The 20,898-nt window shown below is 46.4% G+C and overlaps 1 protein-coding gene across 4 annotated transcripts in view; it reads left to right on the top strand.

Annotated features, from left to right (window-relative positions):
* The window catches only part of myo9bl (myosin IXb-like), a 100,067-nt gene that overhangs the window by 17,753 nt on the left and 61,416 nt on the right, over window positions 1-20,898 (top strand). For all 4 annotated transcript variants that reach the window (XM_080213165.1, XM_080213164.1, XM_080213163.1 and 1 more), the window contains exons 2-5: window positions 15,675-15,769; window positions 17,549-17,611; window positions 18,531-18,630; window positions 20,682-20,785. In XM_080213165.1, the coding sequence (XP_080069291.1) occupies window positions 15,675-15,769; window positions 17,549-17,611; window positions 18,531-18,630; window positions 20,682-20,785 (362 nt within the window). The remainder of the gene's footprint in view (window positions 1-15,674; window positions 15,770-17,548; window positions 17,612-18,530; window positions 18,631-20,681; window positions 20,786-20,898) is intronic.

Below are 20,898 nucleotides of genomic sequence, written 5' to 3'. Positions count from 1 at the left end.
TCAAGGAGCCATTATACAATATGACCATAATATGATTGAATTTTGCCTTCAGTTTGAACGCGAGAGAGTTTGTTCTGAAACAATGATCTAAAATGTGAAGAAAGGAAAGTGTGAAGCTCTGAGGGGCAAGTTGACTGATTGAGAAAATACACAAAGAGTTGACGGTAGGCAGGCAGCAGCTCCAGTCTGAAGAGATGCTGGGTGGTCAGTCACAGATATACATTCCTCAAAGGCATAAACTCCCAAAAGGAAAGGTTACTGAACCCTGGTTAACAGAAAATGGTAAAGGTCGCATTAGATCAAACAAAGCGGCTTGTGAGGATGCCAGGAGAAGTGGCAAACCCGGGGATTGGGATCAATTTCAAATCCAGCAAAAGAGGATCAAGGAACTGATGGAAGAAAGGAAAAAGAGAAAATAAATACAAGCTAGCGAGGAACATGAAGTCAGACAGTAAAAGATTTTTTAACTGTGTGAAAAGAAGATGATTAGCTGGAACATTTAGGGGCCATTTGTAGGTAGGGAGCAGGGGAATTTATAATGGAGACCAGGGAAATGACAGAGAAACTAAACAGTTATTTTTCTTCACGAAGGAAGATACAGAAAATCTCCCAGAAATACTCAGTCTCCCAAAGGTTATGTGAAAAAATGGAATTGAAAGAAATTAGTTTTGGTGAAGAGGTAGTAAACTGGATTAAAGGTTGATAAATCCCCAGGACCAGATGAGCTACATTCCAGAGTGCTGGAGGAGGCGATGAGAGAGAGATAGTGGATACATTGATGGCTATCTTTCAAAATGCTTCAGATTCTGGAAAGGTTCCAGCAGACTGGAACATAGCAAATGTAATGCAGCTATTTAAGAAGGAGGGAGAATTGAAAACTACAGATCAGTTAGTCTGACATCAGTAGCAGGGAAAATGTTAGAATCTATTAAAAAGGAAGTGATAACTTGACACTTAGAAAATAGTGGTTAAACTGGGCAGAGTCAACGTGGATTTATGAAAGGGAAATCATGTTTGACAAACTTATTGGAGTTTTTGAGGATATTACTTGTAACATTTATAAAAGAGAACCTGTGGCTGTGGTGTATTTCGATTAACAGAAGACATTTGATAAGGTCCCACACAGGAAGTTAGTAAATAAAATGCATGCTCATGGGATGAGGGGTAATGTACTGGTGTGGACTGAGAATTGGTTAACTGACAGAAAGCAGAGGGTAGGAATAAATTCTCGGGAAGACGGGCTGTTACTAGTAGTGTAACACAAGGACCAATGCTGGGTCTATAACTGTTCGCAATCTATATAAACGATCTGAATATGGGGACCAAGTGTAATATTTCTGCATTTATTAATGACACCAAACTAGAGGGGAATGTAAGACATGAGGAGGATGCAAGGAGGCTTAGAGAGGACTTGAAAAGGCAAAGTGAATGGGCTAGAACAGGACAGATGGAATATAATGTGAATAAATGTGATCTTATTTATTTTGGTAGAGAAAACAGGCAAAATATGTCTTACTTGGTGAAAAGAGTGCGGGCATCCAAATGGACCTGGGTGTCCTTATTCATGAGTCACTATAAGGTATGCAGGTGCAGGAAGTAATTAGGAAGGCAAATAGGATGTTGGTTTTCATTGCAAGGGGATTTGTTTTTTTCAGATTTAAGTGGATCCTTTATTTAGTAAAGAGGTGCCTCCAAAACAAGTGCTTAAATAAAGTACAGCTGCACAAAAGTACAGTTTACAAACATGTACCAAAGTTTGCAATTACAACTGAACGTTTCATCATATCCTACATTTTAAAATTTGAATGTTAGACCCCCATCTCAGCTTGCATAAAGCAATCAAAGCAAGAAGTCAATGAATGGGTTTCAAAGGAGGGAGACAAAGAGAAAAAGCTTCCCTCTGCTAGAATATCAGAACCAATAACTCGCATTGATGGAAAATGGTTCAGAATTTTAGCAAATCCTACGCAGGCATGAACATGCTTGTGCGAACCTTTTATACATTGCCAACGTACAAATACATTGCCCTCACAATCAATGTTCAACCTAAATAATATGCTTTAAGATGTCTTCCTGCAGTGGTATAGAGTCTTGGCAGGACTGCACCTGGAGTATTGTGTACAGCTTTGGTCCCATTATTGAAGCAGGATATACTTAACATAAAAGGATTGCAACAGAGGTTCACCAGACTGATGGAAGAGGAGGTGGGGGTGCTCCAACGCTAAGAGATAAAGGAAAGCAGTGAAGGTGGATAAAGAGAAATGGAAAGCAGTTCACCAGACTGGGCTGGCAGGATTGGTTTATGAGGAGTGTGTATTCCTTAGAATTTTGAAGAATGAGGGGCAATCTCTTTGAAACTTACTGAACTCTTACAGAATGGATGTGGATTTATGTTTGCCCTGGCTGGGGAGTGGGGGGGATTAATATTCCTATTACAAGGGTGGTAAAAGGGGGAGTGGGACAGAATTGGGGGAAAAAAGACAATGTGCGTATGGAAGCCGAGGCGTTGAATTCATCCTTTGTATCTGTCTCTGCCAAGGAAGCAGATGCTGCTGAGGTCAGGGTGAAAAAGGAGTTTATTTAGACACTGGAAGTAGTTAAAATCAGTAAGGAGGAGGTATTGGAGAGACTGTCTGTACTTACGGCTGATCAGGATGGTGCCAGGGTACTGAAAGGAGAGAGTGGTATTTGCAGAGGCACTGACTATAATTTGTCCATTTCCTGAGACAGCATTGGTGCCAGAAGAGAGAGAATTGCAACTTTACACCCTTGTTTAAAAAAGGAAGTGAAGATAAACCCTGCACCTACAGGCCGTTGTTTTACCCTCATGGTGGGGAACCCTTTACAGATAATAATCAGGAATAGAATCTCTAGTCACTTGGGCAAATGTGGGTTAAATAAGGAAAGTCATCATGGGTGTCTTAATATATTCAATTTAACTGATTTGCTGGGGGTTTTTTTGAGGAAGTAACAGAAAAAGTTAATATGGGGAATACTGTTGATGTGATGTACAGGAACTTCCCAGAAAGCAATTAATAAAGTGCCTTATAAGAAGAAGGAAGAATGCAGACAGATGCTAGAAAATAAAGAGAATAACTCTAAAAGGGGTGCAGGAGCAGAGGGACTGGGTGTAGATGTGTATAAATCATTGGGGAATAGATTAAGAAAGTGGTTAATAACAAAGTAAATAACATCCTACACTTATCAGCAAAGAGTGCAAGAGCAAGGTGGCTGTTGTCAAATCTATATATAACTCGGGTTTATCCTCAGCTGGAGCACTGTGTACAGTTTTGAAACTTCACATTAAGAAAGTTGTGAAGAGAGATTGCAGGTTTATGAGAATGGTTTCAGGGATGAGAAACTTCAGTTGTGTAGATTGGAGAAATTCAGGTGGGTTCTCCTTGGAGAAGACAGAGAAGGGATTTGAGTGAGGTGTTCAAAATCATGAGAGTCTGGAGAGAGATGGAGAGAAACTGTTCCCATTGGTGGGAGGATTGAGAGTAAGAGGGCACTGATTTAAGTTAACTGATAAAAGAAGCAATAGGGACATGAGGAAAAATATTTTCATGCTTTGAGTGATTAGGATCTAAAATACACTGCCTGAGAGTCTGATGGAAGCAGGTTCAATCGAGGTGTTCCAGAGGGAATTGGATTGTTGTCTAAAAAGTAAGAATGTGCAGGGAAAAGGCGGAGGAATGGCAGTAGATCATTTGGTCCAGTAGAGAGCCAGCACAGACATGATGGGATGAATGGGCTATTTCATGCCTCCGGAGATTGGTCATTGCTCTGCCTGCTCTCTGTAACAACCATCTCCGTGTCCTATGTTTCAAAGCCCCAGTCAATGCTTTAGCTTGTAAACGTGTGCCTGACTCTGGTGTCCTCATTCCCTCTTTCTCTCATGCATTGAAAAATATTGGCCATGCACAGAAACACCATTTTACAGGGAGTGATTGCCCAATCATCACCTCACACTCATGTCTCAAAGCGTTTCAGCCTGTGCCTGGTTGGCCTGCCTCCCCTCACTAAATGTCCTCGATGTGTGGGCCTTGGTACTGTGACTCTGAAAACAATGAGAACCATACATCCTTACCTTTCACACATACACACACTCGACAATGTATCCATGCGTGCGCGCACACAGACGCAGGATTTTTGATAGGTCCTGGAGGTTAATCACGAACAGGGTGCCTGGCTGATCTCTCTTTCAAACTAACTAACCGTTGACATGAGACAAGTGCAGCTCCTGCCGCTGCCCTGGGCCAGCTGGACAGACGCTGGGCCGGGGAACATGGAGCTTTGTGATTGGCTTGGCTGGCCTGTGCCTGGCCATCAACTTGCTTCCTGTTTCTTCTCTGGCAGAGATCCTTTCTTTTTGGTACATGAGGGGTTAATAGATGTTCAGTGCGGGCATCCCCGGGAATTGGAAGAAAGCAGGAGTTGAATTTGATGGCAGGATAATGAGAGACAGCCAGTTGGGGCTGGAGATGTGTAATCATAAGGAAACCGGAGTCTTGAAGCCTTGTTAAGTTGGAGCTTATTTCAAAGTGTCTCAACTTCCGATGTGAGTAAGCGGATGATTGGCCTGGGTGGGGGAGGGGAGGAGGGCGCTCAGTCCTTCTCTGAGCCTTTTCCCATATTTGGAGAGTTGTGGTGAAGGAGGAGGGAATGGCAGGACGTTGAATAGCCTGTCATTGCCTCCCTGCACAGTTTGTAATTTATTCCAGATGGGCTTTTTTATTTTATTTGGGTTTTTATTTTGTGCAGGGCTGTTATTACTGAAGGCAAAAATGATTAAAAGCATTCTAAATTTAAAAATAGTCTGAGTGTGTGACACTCTTTGTATTCTTTCTGTGGACGTGTCGAGGAGGGTGTCTGAGCGTGGACAAAGCTCTGTATCTCCGTGTCTGCAAATTTCCTGAGAGCAGCAACTGTGGCCACAGAGAGAATGAGTGTTATTCAGACTGAGGCAGCTTTCACACTGAGTTAACTGGAGGAAGCTGGGCGGATGCACTGTGTGCGGGGAACGGCGTTAGGGTACTTAACTCTGATAGAGGCAATCCCAGAGCTGTGTCGAAATGAGAATCTGAGTATGGGGAGGGGTGCGGGAGGCCAGGATAGGGAGTCAGATGGGCAGAATGGTCAGGTGTGGGTCGGGTGAAGGCGGGAGTATACAAGTAAATACTACTGACCCTGTGCTGTGAATGGGAGGTTTTCTGAAAATGGATGGATTGATCCATTGTTTCATCAGGATCCTGCTGTGCGATGTCTCCGCACAGGATCCTGCTCTGTGCTGTCTCAGCCTGGCATGTGGGATCTTGACATGCTGTCATAGGATCCCAAGGAGGCCATTTAGCCCATCGCATCTGCACCGAAACAATCCCACCCAGGCCCTGCTTCCCATAACCCCACGCATTTATCCTGCTAATCCCCTGACTCTAAGGGGCAATTGTGTACAGTCAATCCACCTAACTCGCACATCTTTGGACAGTGGGAGGAAACCAGAGCACCTGGAGGAAAGCCATGCAGGCACAGGGAGAACGTGCAAATTCCACACTGTCACCCGAGGCCAGAATTGAATCTGGGTTCCTGGCGCTGTGAGGCAGCAGTGCTGACCTTGCCTGTGGAACCTTATGTCCTTTTGTACAACATATGGGATCTTGTGCGCTGTGCCAGCTCATTGTGCTGGGATCTTGCTGTGTACTGCCTTGCTGCATCGCCTGCTGGATTTATGCTGTATCTCGGTTCGTCACATGTGCCATCCAGTTGGTTTTGCCCGTTTGTTGCCACTGACTGCAGTTTAAAAGTGACTCATTTCACTGTGTCTGTGAATCAGGCCAAAGCTATGATTCCATTTTCTTCCAGTCAGAGGGAGAGATCCATCTCAAACTCTTTCTTGATTCTTTTTTTTACACTACTTGTAATTTTTGGATCTGTCGTTTCGCAATAGCGTATTTGAGAGATTTTTTTAATGAATAAAGTATATTTTTGAAATAAAAAGAACTCTTTCTTGTTCGCGCTCTGCCCATTGAGAAATTTATTTGTGATCTGAAATGTGTTGCCTGAAAGGGTGGTGGAGGCAGCTTCAATCGGAACTTTCACCAGGGAATTGGACAAATATTTGAAAAGGAGATATTTGCAGGGCTGTAGGGTAAAGAGTGGGGGAGGGGGTGAAGTAATTGGACAGATCTTTCAAAGAGCTGACACAGGGACAATGGGCTGAATGGCCTCATTCTGAGCTGTAAGATTTTATGATGAGTGTGAGTCACTCTTGTTGTAAGTGTGAATTATACGGAGCGCTCTAGTTGAGTGTTGGCCGTGTGCTGTTGGTAGGTGTACAGTAGCTGAATGTTTTATTTGTTCATGGGATGTAGAGGTTGCTGGCAAAGCCAGTCATTCACTGCCTGCTCATCACTAGCAGAGCGGCTCCTGGCTCTGTGATTACACAGCGAGGTCAGCCAGGAAGTTGCGTCACTGCTGTTTTGTCTGAATGTCAGCAGAATGTCTGCTCCCAGCTCCTGCTGTGACTGTCTCTTCCTGGGTAAATAGAAATTCCATCTTCACTCACTCTGTGGTAGTTCCTGCTTTGGACGGTTTGATTGTGTGCCCATTCATCTCTATCTCCTGCTTCTTCCCACTCCCATTCCTGTTCCCATTGCCTCTCCCAGGCTGAAATCTCTCAAAAGGCCAATCTTCGACCAATCACCATTGAACCATAGAAAAGTTCCAGTGCAGAAAGAGGCCATTCTGCCCATCATTTTTGCACCAGCCAAAAAAAGAGAAAAAAGAATTTTCTGTTTATTTTAGTCTCAATTTTCAGCTCCTTAGTTTTCGTTTAGTTTATTTATCAGTGTGACAAGTAGGCTTACATTAACATTGCAATGAAGTTAATGTGCAAATCCCCTAGTCGTCACATTCCGGTGCCTGTTCGGATACATTGAGGGAGAATTTAGCATGGTCAATGCACCTAACCAGCAAGTCTTTCAGACTGTGGGAGCAAACCAGAGCATCCGCAGGAAACCCCCACAGACACAGGGAGGGTGTGCAAACTCACACAGACAGTGACCCAAGCCGGGAATCGAACCTGGGTCCCTGGTGCTGTGAGGCAGCAGTGCTAACCATCGTGCCACCTGGTCTGTAGCTCTGCAGGTTCTGGCAGTTCAGACACAGATCCAGGAACCTTTTTAAGTGAGTTGAGCATTTCAGTCTCGAGCACCAATTTCGGCCATGAGGAGGTGATGGCCTAATGGTATTATCACTTGACTATTAATCCAGAAGCTCAGCTAATGTTCTAGAGACCTGGGTTCGAATCCCACCACGGCAGATGGTGGAATCTGAATTCAATAAAAAAAAACCTTGAATTAAGAATCTACTGATGACCATGAAACCATTGTTGGAAAAATCCATCTGGTTCTAATGCCCTTTAGGGAAGGAAATGTGCCGCCCTTACCTGGTCTAACCTATATGTGACTCCAAACTCTCTGCAATGTGGTTGACTCTCAACTGCTTGTAGCAACAAGGGATGGGCAATAAATACTGGCCAGCATGAAGTGTCCCATGAATGAATAAAAAATTCCAGATACCCTCTGGATGAAAAGGTTTTCCCTCCTGTCCCCTATACTCCTTCCAACAATCACCTTAAATCTATTCCCCCAGTAACTGATCCCTCAGTGGGGAAAGCATGTCTTTTCCTGTCCCTGTTTAGGTCCCTCATAATTTTGTGTACCCCAATTAGGTCACCCCTCTGTTCTAAGGAAAACAATCCTAACCTATCCAACCTTTCCTCATAGCTGTAATGTTCAAACTCTGGCAACATTCTTGTGAATCTCCTCTGCGCTCTCTGTCCCTCCAGCACAGTTTTGTCCTTCCTGTAATGTGGTGACCAGAACTGTGCACAAAACTCCAGTGTGGCCTGGCCAGTGTTTATACAGTTCCATCATTACATGCCTGCTTCTGGATTCAACACCTCACCCATTAAAGGAAAGTTTCCATTTGCTTTACCAACCACCTTGTCCACCTGCCCTGCCACTTTCAGGGGCCTGTGGACATGCTCTCCCTGGTTTTAGTTATACAAACCCTTCGGCCCATTGAGTCTCCACCAACAAAACGACTAATCCCACTGTCCATCACTTGGTCCACAGCCTTGAATGTTACGACGTATCAAGTGCTCATCCACACACTGTTTAGAGGTTGTGAGATTTCCCATCTCTAACACCCTCCCAGGCAGCGTATTCCGGCCTCCCACCATCTGCTGGGTGAACAATCTTTCCTCAAATTCCCTCCAAACCTCCTGCCCCTCACCTTGAACCCATGCCCCCTCGTTATTGACTCTTCAACAAAGAGAACAGCTGCTTCCTATCCACCCTGTCCATGCTTCTCATAACAGGAATATAGGAATTAGGAGCAGAAGTTGGCAAATTCAGCCCTTCAAGCCTGCTCTGCCATTCAATCAGATCATGGCTGATCTCTCCCTGGTCTCAAATCCACCTCCCCACCTGTTCCCCATATCCCTTTAACCCATTTTTAAAAATCAGAAATACACCTAACTCCTTCTTGTGGTCTTCTATACCTCAGTCATGTACCCCCTCAGACTTCTCCTCTCTAAGAAAACAGCCGAAGTTCATCCAGCCTTTCTTCAGAGCTCAGATGCTCCATCCCAGTCAGCATCCTGGTAAATCTCCTTTGCTCCCCTTCCAGTGCAATCATATTCTTCCTACAGTGAGGTGACCAGAACTGCGCACGGTTCTCCAGCCATGGCCCAACTGCGCACAGTTCTCCAGCCATGGCCCAACTGCCCACGGTTCTCCAGCCATGGCCCAACTGCCCACGGTTCTCCAGCCATGGCCCAACTGTGCACAGTTCTCCAGCCATGGCCTAACTGCGCAACCTACACCACGACTGATAAAGGCAAGTGTCCCGTATAGCACCTTAACCGCCCTATGAACCTGCCCTGCCCTCTTGGTGATCTGTGGACAAGGCCAGTACATTGCCTCTGGATGCCCCCAGCCGCATCAGTCTCTGGGACATTTTTTATAGAACCTCTACAGTACAGAAGGAGGCCATTTGGCCCATCAAGCCTGCACCAATAACAAATCCACCCTATTCCCATAACCCCACATATTTACCCCGCTGGTCCCTCTGACACTAAGCGGCAACTTAGCGTGGCCAATTTACCTAAGTTGCACATCTTTGGACTATGTGAGAAAACCGGAGCACCCGGAGAAAACCCACACAGAATCATTAAAAAAAAGTTTGCCATCACACCGGGTTTGTTTTATCGGGTTCGGTAAGTAGCTTGGTCAGGCTTCTGGTTGTTTAGTGTGAGTTGTTTGGGCTTGTTATATTTATTCCACCCTCCCTTTGGTTCCTCAGCCTTCCTGAGCCAGTCTGCTGGGAGATGGGGTGATAGCTTCCCTCTGCCTTTAGGCACTTGCACCAGATGGAGTTTAGGAGTCACATTGCAAGAACTCTCTGTGCCATTGGCTAACTCACCTCACATTCTTTCACTTTTCCAAGTATAAGGCCTCAGCGTTGCTGGAGGGGTGGAGAAGGAGGAGAGTGAGGAAGTGGTGGGGGGGAGACTTAACAAGAAGATGCAAAGAGAAGTGCAGTTATCTGTGTTAATTAGGATGGATTAATTATAACCTTGCTGTGCTGGTGAGGTCACTCCTCTCAACTCCCCTCAATTGTGAGTTCCCTCGAGTATGGGCTTCTGTCCTGTGTTTGCATCATCCATATTACAACAATACTCGTAGTTATTTGGAGGTTTTTATGTCTGCGTGTGCCCTGGTTATTTGTAATCCAACCCCAGGAGGCAATCTAAAAATTTGAATTCTGGAATCACAGCAGAAAGTGTTGGGATTGGCTGGTTTACTGATCTGTCGAATGGGAACTACTGTCCTTCACCTGTGTAACCCCAGTGCTGTATCAATGCGACTGATTCTTAATGTGTCATCTGTGGTGGCCCAGGAACCTCTTGGTGTCACCAGATCACGACCACCATCTCTGAGTGACTCGGGATGGACAATTAATGCCAACATTTTCAGCAACTCCCACATCTTAAGAATTATTAAAATAATGTTTGCCATCACGCCCAGTTTGGCAAGGAGCTTGGTCAGGAGCCAGCGTATGGCTTTAACTGAGGGAGAAGCTGGTGAGGGAGGGAGTCCAGCGAGGGCTGGGGAAGGAGCTGCCCCTTTCTTTTTCTCCCGTTTTCACCTTCCAATATTTGTTTCTTACATTGATGCAGCAGAAGAAGCGGATTGGTGAGTAACTACTCAGTTATTCTACTTATAATAAATAGTTTCTGAAGTTAAGATAGGGAAGGGCAGCTTGGATGATTAGAATGCGCATCCTGTGGAACGTGGGAAGTCTGGGATACATAGTGTCTGGGACAGACACATCTGTACCAGTTCCAGGAACTTGAGTTGGCTGGAGTCATGGTACACTGACAAGGTTGATGGCTGTGTGGATAGCACATTTAGGGAGATGGTTACACCACAGGCAGTAAGGGAATGGGTGATCAATCGGCAGCCTGAGAGAATCAGGCAGGAGTCTTCTGATTTGATGTCAGTCACTAACTGGTTTGCCATTTTGGATACTGGTGAAGGCAATGGTTTCGAGTGCACCACGAAAGCGACAGCTGCACAGCAGGGGGGAAAGAAGAGTGGAAGAACAACATTGATAGCAGATTAGTTAGTTTGGGGGAACAGATAGATGTTTCTGCAGCTGTAAACATCGCTCCAGAATGGTAGGATGCTCCCCTACTGCCAAGCTCAGGGATGTCACTGAGCGAATCTGTTCCTCTGGGGAAGGGTGAAGCGGTGTTCCACTTTGGTAGCAGCGATAGAAATAGAAAGACGGATGAGGTCCTGAAAACAGATTTTGGAAAGTTAGGAGAGAAATTAAAATGCAGTAATCTCAGGATTACTCTGTGTCACATACTGGTGAGAAAGGGTTAGGAAAGCAATTGAACACATGAATGGAGAATTGGTGTATGAGGGAGGCCATCTGATTTCTGAGGCATTGGGACTGGCTCTGGGGCAGGTGGGACTTGTACATGGATGTACGAGTTGCACTTTAGTAGCGCCAGGGCCTCCTTGTGCAGAGGTTTGTGAGTGTTGTTGGGGAGGGTCTAATCTAGATTGACAGCGGTGGAAACTGAGGGAGCTCTAACTGGAGGGAAGCAAAACTGGTAAAAGGAAGTAGAAAAAGTAGCAATGCAAACACCAAATAGGATCAAAAAGATAAGTTAAGGGCACGCGACCTGACTACACACAACAGTCACAACAATATAGATGATTCTAAGCCACAAATTGAAGTTAATGGGTTTGATTTAATTAGCATTGCGGAGATATAGTTACAGGGTGACCCGGGAGCTGAATCTTTAGGGATATTTGTCATTTCAGAAGGATACCTGTAGGGAAAAAAGGAGGTGGGATGATAGCACTGTTAGATGAGATCAGTACATTAGTGAGACTGGATCTTAGATTGAAGGATTAAGGTGTGTAATAAGTTTGGATGGAACTAAGAAACTGCAAGGGACAGCAAACATTGTTGGGGTAGTTCATTGGCCACCAGATGACAGTGGTAACGTTGGGCATTGTATAAATCGGGAAATTGGAGCTAAATGTAATATGGGTAACAGTAATAATGAGCAATTTCAATCTGCGTGTAGGTTGGGCAAACCTGATTAGCAGTGCTGTCATGGAGGATGCATTCCTGGAATGTGTCTGAGATGGGTTTCTGGAGCAGGTACACTGAGAAACTTAGAGGGGATCCGGCTATTTTAGATTTAGTGTTATCTAATAAGAAAAGGCTAATAACCTTGCTGTAAAGGAGCCATTCGGCAATAGTGACCATAATTTTCATAGAATCCTTACAGTGCAGAGGAAGGCCATTTGACCCATCGATTCTACGTCAACCACAATCCCACCCAAGCCCTATCCCCATAACCCCATGCATTTATCCTAGCTAATCCCCTGACACTAAGGGACAACTTAGCATGGCCAATCCACCTAACCTGCACATCTTTGGACTGGAAACCAGAGCACCCAGAGGAAACCCATGCAGAACATGGGGAGAACGTGCAAACTCCACACAGACCCAAGCCTGGAATCAAACTTGGGACCCTGGTGCTGTGAGGCAGCACTGCCAACCACTGTACCACCCAGGAACAGTTAATTTTGCATTAAGGTTGAATGTGATGTGGTTCATTCTGAAACTAAGGTTCTGAAGAGGGCATATTCTGAAACTATGAGGGACAATTGGGCTACAGTGGATTGGGGAAAAATATATCAAAGGATTTGACAGTGGATAGTCAATGGTCAGTATTTAAAGGAATATTAAATAGTCTCCAGCAAATATACAATGCTCTAAGGCACTCAAACCCAACAGGAAAGGTTAATCAACTGTGGGTAAGAAAAGAAGTTAAATATTGAATTAGGTTAAAGGATGTGGCTTGTAAAATTGCTAGAAAATGTGATAAGGCCTAGGATTGAGAACAAATGAGAACACAGCAACAAAGGACTAAGAAACTGATAAAGGAAGGGAAAAGAGAATTTGAATGCAAGCAAGAAACATAAAAGCAGACTGTAAAAGCTTAAGATGAAAAGAGAAAGATTAGTTAGAACAGATGGTCGAACATTAGAGGCGGAGACAGGAAAATTTACAATGAATTACTGTGAAATGGCAGAGAAACTGAACAGTTACTTTATGCATATTTTCAAGGAGGAAGATACAGAAAATCTCCCAGAAATACTCGGTGACACAAAGGTCATGTGAACGAGAGGAACTGAAAGAAATTAGTATTGGTAAAGAGGTAGTACTAGAAAAGTTAACTGGATTGAAGATTGATGAGTCCTCAGGACCAGTTGAGCTACATCCCAGAGTGCTGGAGGAGGCGATGAGAGAGATAGTGGATACATTGATGGATATCTTTCAAAATGCTTTAGATTCTGGAAAGGTTCCAGCAGACTGGAACATAGTGAATGTAACACTGCTATTTAAGAAGGGAGAAAGAGGGAGAATGGAGAACTACAGACCTGTTAGTCTGACATCAGTGATAGGGAAAATGTTAGAATCTATTAAAAAGGATGGCAATCTTTGGACTTGACGCTTAGAAAATAGTGGTTAAACTGGGCAGGATTTACAAAAGGAAATCATGTTTGACAAACATGTTGGAGTTTCTGAAAATATTACTTGTAGCATTGATAAAAGAGAACCAATGGATGTGGTGTATTTAGATTAACAGAAGATGATACGGTTCCGCACAAAATGTTAGAAACAAAATGAGAACTCAGAATTAAAAGTACGTTAACTGACAGAAAGCAGAGAGTAGGATCATTCTCAGGACAGCAGGTTGTTTACTAGTGGGTGCCACGAAGATCAGTGCGATGTCTACAGTTGTTCACAATCTACATGAATGACTTGGAATGTGGGGACTGTAGTAGCCTGGCCCCTTTAAGAGGTGATTGTTTGTGGGTCTTGGGACCTTCCTGGGGCCTACTGGGGGGAAGTACGCAAATCAGCACCCATCAGGTGTCAGAGTGAGGGTCCTGGTAGGGAAGTGAGATTGGGAGAAGGTGGAACGAGGCCTGAAGCTGCATTGAGCTTGTTTTTATACCGTTTTATCCTCTCTTCACTGTTGCGATTTAAGACTAGGACGTGTCCCTGAGGAGCTGGAACCTGGAGGGCTACGGACCAGGTACTGGAAAGTGGAATTAAATCATAGAATCGCTGAAGTGAATCATTGAACCCCTACAGTGCCATCCAACCCATTGAGTCTGCACCAACTCCATGGACTAACCCTGCTAGTTCCCCTGATACTAAGGGGCAATTTAACAAGTCCAATTATCCTTACCCACATATCACAAGGATACTATTAAACTAGAAGGAGTGCAGAAGAGGTTTACTAGGATGCTGCTCGGGCTTGATGGTTTGAGTTGTAAAGAGAGGCTGGAGAGACCGGGACTTTTTTCTCTGGAGCATAGGAGGCTGAGGGATGACCTTACAGAGCTCTATAAAATAATGAGGGGCACAGATCAGCTTGATAGTCAATATCTTTTCCCAAAGGTAGGGGAGTCTAAAACTAGGGGGCATACATTTAAGGTGAGAGGGGAGAGATACAGAAGTGTCCAGAGGGGCAATTTTTTCATACAGAGGGTGTTGACTGTCTGGAACAAGCTGCCAGAGGTTGTAGTAGAGGCAGGTACAATTTTGTCCTTGAAAAAGCATTTAGACAGTTACATAGGTATGATGGGTATAGAGGGATATGGGCCAATTGCGGGCAATTGGGATTAGCTTAGGGGTTTAAAACAAAAGGATGGCATGGACAAGTTGGGCCGAAGGGCCTGTTTCCATGCTATAAGACCTCTAAGAATCTATCTTTGGATCATGGGAGGCATAGTGGATAGCACTGCTGCCTCACAGCACCAGGGACCCGGGTTCGATTCCCAGCTTGGGTCACTGTCTGCGTGGAGTTTGCATGTTGTCTCCGTGTTTGTGTGGGTTTCTTCCAGGTGCTCCAGTTTCCTCCCACAGTCTGAAAGACATGCTGGTTAGGGTGCATTGGCCATGCTAAATTCTCCCTCTGCGTACCCAAACAGGCGTTGGAGTGTGACTAGGGGAATTTTCACAGTAACTTAATTGCAGTGTTAATGTAAGTGTACTTGTGACAATAATAACTAACTAAATAAAGAAATACTCCTCATTTGCCTGGATGGATGCAGCTCCAACAACACTCAAGAAACTCAGAATACCATCCAGGACAAAGCAGCCCTGCTTGATTGACACTCCATCTACAAACATCCCACTCCCTCCACCAGTGATGCACAGTGGCAGCCGCGTATACCATCTATAAGATGCACTGCAGGAACTTCTTCAACACTCACCTTCCAAACCCATGACCACTACCATCTAGAAGGACAAGAGCAGCCGATACCTGGGAACACCCACCACCTGGAAGTTCCCCTCCAAGTCGGTTGCCATCCTGACTTGGAAATATCGCTGTTCCTTCACTGTCGCTGGGTCAAAATCCTAGAACTCCCTCCCTAACAGAATGTGGGTGTACCTACACCACATGCACTGCAGAGGGTTCAGGAAGCTAGCTCACCAGCATCTTCGCAGGGTAATTAGCGATGGGCAATAAATATAGGTCTATCCAGTGACATCCTATGATTGAATAAACTAAAACATGAGCGAGATTTGTAAATTTTAATATTGTAACTTTTTAAATCATTAGACAGAGAGGTTGAATTAGTGACAATGGCTCAGGGTGAGGGCTGACTTTGGCTCAAGATAGAAACAGCTACAAAGGCTGGTGATTAATCGATAGAAAACGTGAGGGAAAAACAGCCTCTCAGATTGAGTCTTTAAACTGCAATAGTGAGGAATCAGCTAACTAGGGAAGTGTGTGAGCAGTGCCAGTCCTGTTCACACTCCTGGTGTGAGGGGGAGCAGTGGGGGATGCGGAGGGAGGGAGGGAGTGAGAAGAGGAGGAATGGAGTAGTGGGGAGAGGAAGAACAGGAGGGAGAGCAGTGGAGAGGGACTGGATAGGGAGGAGGAGCGAGTGGGAGTTGGTGAATGGGGAGAGGGGATTTGTAGTTTGAGTCTCACGCTGCTGCCACTCTCTATGCCAGCTCGATATCAATTCACTTTGTCTGCTTTTTCCCAACAGGCCTTTGGAAATGCAAAAACGGCTCACAACAACAATTCCAGCAGGTTTGGCAAATTTATCCAGGTCAATTACTTAGAAAATGGACTCGTTAGAGGGTGAGTGTGAACCCGTGACCTTCAGATTAACTTGTTTGACTTTACATGGAAGGGGAGATTGAGTTGTTTCAAAACAAATCCATTTGGCCAGGGTGGGAGGGGGTCCCAGAAGCAGCCAGACTCTCTCTCGCTCTGATGTTGATGGACGCAGGGTGTGGGAATGAGTTCCTGAGCTGATATTCCACCTCCCCTCACTTGGAGGCGGGGGTGGGGGTTGCTGAGTGCAGTGCTTTAGAACAATGAACACTTTGCCTGACAGCAGGGAGTGACCCATACAGGTGTTCGCCTCACATCTGGCAGTGAGACAGGGAACGAGACTCAAACCCAGGATTGAGACTCAAACCCTAGAAAGGAGCAGGAGTCTCCACTCTGAGAATCAGCCCCTCCGTCTCACACCCACATCCCGACCCACACCCCGCTCTCGCCCGTTCTCTCTCACTCACACACACACACTCTGTCCCAGCATCGGGTATTCGTTACTCCATCTCTCGTGTACTCACACTCCCTGCAACATCCCCCGCCCCCCCGCCCCCCCACCACCACCACATCGCTCCCTCTCTCCCTCTTTATGACGCACATTCACATTCTCTCTACCTCTCTTTTTCTCCCTCTGACACATCCTCTCTCTCAATGGGCGGCTTCGACAGCGTGGCTCATCCCAAAACCATAAAATCCGCCCCAGGTCAATGGGCCTTTCCATGCTCTGCCCCTCGCTCGCTCCAATACCCGTGGTGGGCGGGACAGAAACGTTTGGGTTGATGTGTACCATCTCCGATCCCAGCTCCTCCTCCATGTTCACAGCTCCCTGTGTGAGTTTGATGTCAGTGTTTTTTGGATGCGTGACATTTTCACACTTTGACAGTTGATGATCTGACACTCAACATTTTCACACCTCCATTTCCAGCCATTTGTTGTAATCTCTCTCTCTCTGTGCCTGTCTCTCTCTGTGCCTGTCTCTCTCTGTGCCTGTCTCTCTCTGTGCCTGTCTCTCTCTGTGCCTCTCTCTCTCTCTGTCTCTCTCTGTGCCTCTCTCTCTCTGTCTGTGCCTCTCTCTCTCTGTCTGTGCCTCTCTCTCTCTGTCTGTGCCTCTCTCTCTCTGTCTGTGCCTCTCTCTCTCTCTCTGTGCCTCTCTCTCTCTCTCTCTGTGCCTCTCTCTCTCTGTCTGTGCCTCTCTCTCTCTGTCTGTGCCTCTCTCTCTCTCTGTGCCTCTCTCTCTCTCTCTCTCTCTCTCTGTGCCTCTCTCTCTCTCTCTGTGCCTCTCTCTCTCTCTCTGTGCCTCTCTCTCTCTGTCTGTGCCTCTCTCTCTCTGTCTGTGCCTCTCTCTCTGTCTGTGCCTCTCTCTCTCTGTCTGTGCCTCTCTCTCTCTGTCTGTGCCTCTCTCTCTCTGTCTGTGCCTCTCTCTCTCTCTGTGCCTCTCTCTCTCTCTCTGTGCCTCTCTCTCTCTCTCTGTGCCTCTCTCTCTCTCTGTGCCTCTCTCTCTCTCTGTTCCTCTCTCTCTCTCTCTGCCTCTCTTTCTCTCTGTCTCTCTCTGTGCCTCTCTCTCTCTGTGCCTCTCTCCCTGTCTCTCTGCCTCTCTCTCTCTCTGCCTCTCTCTCTCTCTCTCTCTCTGTGCCTCTCTCTCTCTCTGCCTCTCTCTCTCTCTCTCTGTGCCTTTCTCTCTCTGTGCCTCTCTCTCTCTCTCTCTCTCTCTGCCTCTCTCTCTCTCTCTGCCTCTGCCTCTGTCTCTGTCTCTGTCCCTTTCTGTCCACTACATTGGATTAATTTTCCCTGTTTCTCTAGGGCTGTTGTGGAGAAATATCTCCTGGAAAAATCCCGCCTGGTGTCTCAGGAAGCTGATGAGAGGTAAGATTAGGTTGCGAGGTCAGTGACGCCCCCCCCACCCTCTGGCCTTTTACAGAGTAACCCTAGATAACCTTATGTCAGGGAGCAATTTGATTGGCCATTTCAGACCAGATGCTGGACATCAAAGTCAGAGACGGTGTCAACTTTCCCCGTTTTTTTAATGAGAATAGGAGCAGGATGGAGGTCAAAGGTGGGACGTGTGAGTGCGTCCTGGTCCCCCCACCTCCAATGTCTGTTCTCTCTGAGCTGACAGCCTGCTTCACAATCTCAGTTCGAGTTTACTTGTTTCTGATTCCTCCCCTTCATCTCCTGCTGGTGCAGAGTTGCATTTATGTAGCACCCATACATCATAAAGCATTCCCTGCGCAAGTGACCATTCCACACCCATCAGTTATTGGCTCACAGGCCTGACCTGCCCCCTCCCCCAGCCTGTGCCTCGATCTCTCACGCCCAGCGCTGCAAGTGTTATCCGGATTAATAGTGAGCGTGTGGCTGGAGCTGGAATAAAGGTTAATGTTTTTATTCGTTGAGCTCTTTGATCTGTGGTTCACCAACAGCAACTCCTCACAGCCTCTCTCTCTCTGTCTCTCTCTCTCACTTGCTTGCACCTCCCTGCTCCCCTGTCGCCCCTCCCTCCTCCCCTCTCGTCCCTCCCTCCCTCCTCCTCCCTCCCTCCCTCCTCCCCTCTCACCCCTCTCACCCCTCCCTCTCTCCTCCCCTCTCACCCCTCCCTCTCTCCTCCCCTCTCGCCCCTCCCTCTCTCCTCCCCTCTCGCCCCTCCCTCCCTCCTCCCCTCTCGCCCCTCCCTCCCTCCTCCCCTCTCGCCCCTCCCTCCCTCCTCCCCTCTCGCCCCTCCCTCCCTCCTCCCCTCTCGCCCCTCCCTCCCTCCTCCCCTCTCGCCCCCCCCCGGCCATTTCAGGAACTATCACGTATTTTACTACTTGCTAATGGGGGCGAGTGAGTCGGAACGACGAGATTTCCATTTGAAGCAGCCGGAAGATTATTACTACCTCAATCAGGTTGGTTGATAATTCTACAGCCAGCGGGCAAGCTACTGATTAACGATGTTTGAAGTTTATTTATCAGTGTCACAAGTAAGGCTTACATTAACACTGCAATGAAGTTACTGTGAAAATCCCCTAGTCGCCAGACTCTGGTGCCTGTTCAGGTACACTGAGGGAGAATTTAGCGTGGCCAACGTACCCTAACCAGCACGTCAAACCTAAATTAGCAGTAGAGAGATATCCGCACTGATGTTCCCAACCGGAGAGAGAGATTCGTACTGATATTCCCAACCGGAGATAGAGTGGGGGACGGAGACTGTCAGTGGCCCTGGACTCTGGGACATCAGCAGGTGGAGGGAGCCTCAGTGGGTGGAATTTCCAGATTCAGTGTGATTGAGGACACCCGCCTTCCCGCCTCGGGGTGTCTCTGGAGATCCATCTTCTTCCGGAGTTGCATCTTCTTTGCTGATTGGTGCCTCAGTGACATTGGGCATCTCTTCAATATGGGCCTGGATAGGGCAGTGGGGCGCCTGCAATAAACTTAGTCACTGAACACTCGGGTGTATAATCAGTGGGGGCGGGACTGGGGGATTTGTCACGGTCTGCTGTCAGCGTAAGCAGCCGCCATCTTACTTGGTGTCTGCCTGATTTTGACCGTCTGGACTCCCCCGCCTCGCTCTCACTCCTCGTGCTCACTCACTCACACTCTCTTTTTCTGATTGGCAGGCAATGACTAGTGGGATTCTGCAGGGATCTGTGCTGGGACCCCAACTGTTCACATTATATATTAATGATTTGGAAGAGGGAACTGAATGTATTATCTCCAAATTGACAGATGATAAAAGGTTGGGTGGAGGGTGAGCTGTGAGGAGGATGCAAAGATGCCTCAGCGTGATTTGGACAGGCTATGTGTGTGTGACCATCTGCGTGGCAGATACAGTATAATGTGGATAAATGTGAGGTTATCCACTTTGGTAGCAATAACAGGAAGATAGATTATTACTTGAATGGGTGTTAATTGAGTGAGGTTTCAATGAGACCTTGGAGTCCTCGTGCATCCATCACTGAAAGTAAGCGTGCAGGTACAGCAGACAGTAAAGGAGGCAAATGGTATGTTGGCTTTCATAGCGAGAGGGTTTGAATATAGGGATCGGGATGTTTTGCTACAATTGTGTAAGGCATTGGTGAGGCCACACCTGGAGTGTTGTGTGCAGTTTCAGTGCCCTTATCTGAGGAAGGATGCCCTTGTTATAGAGGGAAGCAATGGCCTAGTGATATTATCGCTAGACCATTGATGCAGAAACTCATGTTCTGGGGACCCGGGTTTGAATCCTGCCATGGCAGTTGGTGGAATTTGAATTCAATGAAAAATATCTGTATTTAAGGATCAATTGATGACCATGGAACCATTGTTGATTGACAGAAGAACCCACCTGGTTCACAAATGTCCTTTGTGGGAGGACAGCTACCATCCTGGCCTATGTGTGACTCCAGAGCCACAGCAACGTGGTTGCCCTCAAGCAACTAGGGATGGGCAATAAATGCTCTCCAGCCAGCAATGCCCATGTCCCGTGAATGAATGAAAGAGAAAGTTTTCGTGTCCTTATTTGGAGAAGGATGTCCTTGCTAAAGAGAGAGTACAGCAAAGTTTTACCAGGCTGATTCCTGGGACGGTAGGTCTGTCATATGAGCAGAGACTAAGTCGGTTAGGATTATATTCATTGGGGTTTAGAAGAGTGAGAGGGAATCTCATAGAAACTTATAAAATTCTAACAGGGTTAGACAGGGTAGATTCAGAAAGAATGTTCCCGATGGTGGGGGGAGTCCAGAAACTAGGGGTCATAATTTGAGGATGAGGGGTAAGCCTTTTAGAACTGAGGCGAGGAGAAATTTCTTCACCCAGAGGGTGGTGAATGTGTGGAATTCACTCCCACAGAATGTAGTTGAGGCCAAAGCATTTGTGTGATTTCTCCAACCTCTGCTTCTCTCCCTGGCGTGCAGTCTGTTTCTCGCTCTCTGTCTCCCGTTCTGGGCTGAAATATGTCCTCTCTCTTGCTGACTCCTAGAAGCAGAACTTCTGTCTGGACGATGGCGAAGATCTGAAGCATGACTTTGAGCGGCTGAAACAAGCCATGGAGATGGTGGGCTTTCTGCACAGGACCAAGATTGAGTGAGTTACCTGTCCTTATATTCCCGTCTCATTTATCACCAAAATCACAGGCTCCCTCTGGTTGGTCAGTGCAAGCCAATCACAGTGTGTTCTGTAATTACCAGAAGTATCAT

The sequence above is a fragment of the Carcharhinus amblyrhynchos genome, chromosome 26 (genome assembly GCF_965287045.1).
Source record: "Carcharhinus amblyrhynchos chromosome 26, sCarAmb.v2.hapA, whole genome shotgun sequence".
NCBI classification, from domain to species: domain Eukaryota; kingdom Metazoa; phylum Chordata; class Chondrichthyes; order Carcharhiniformes; family Carcharhinidae; genus Carcharhinus; species Carcharhinus amblyrhynchos.
The sequence above is the reverse complement of the archived record's forward strand: the minus strand, read 5'-3'. Positions and strand labels throughout refer to the sequence as shown.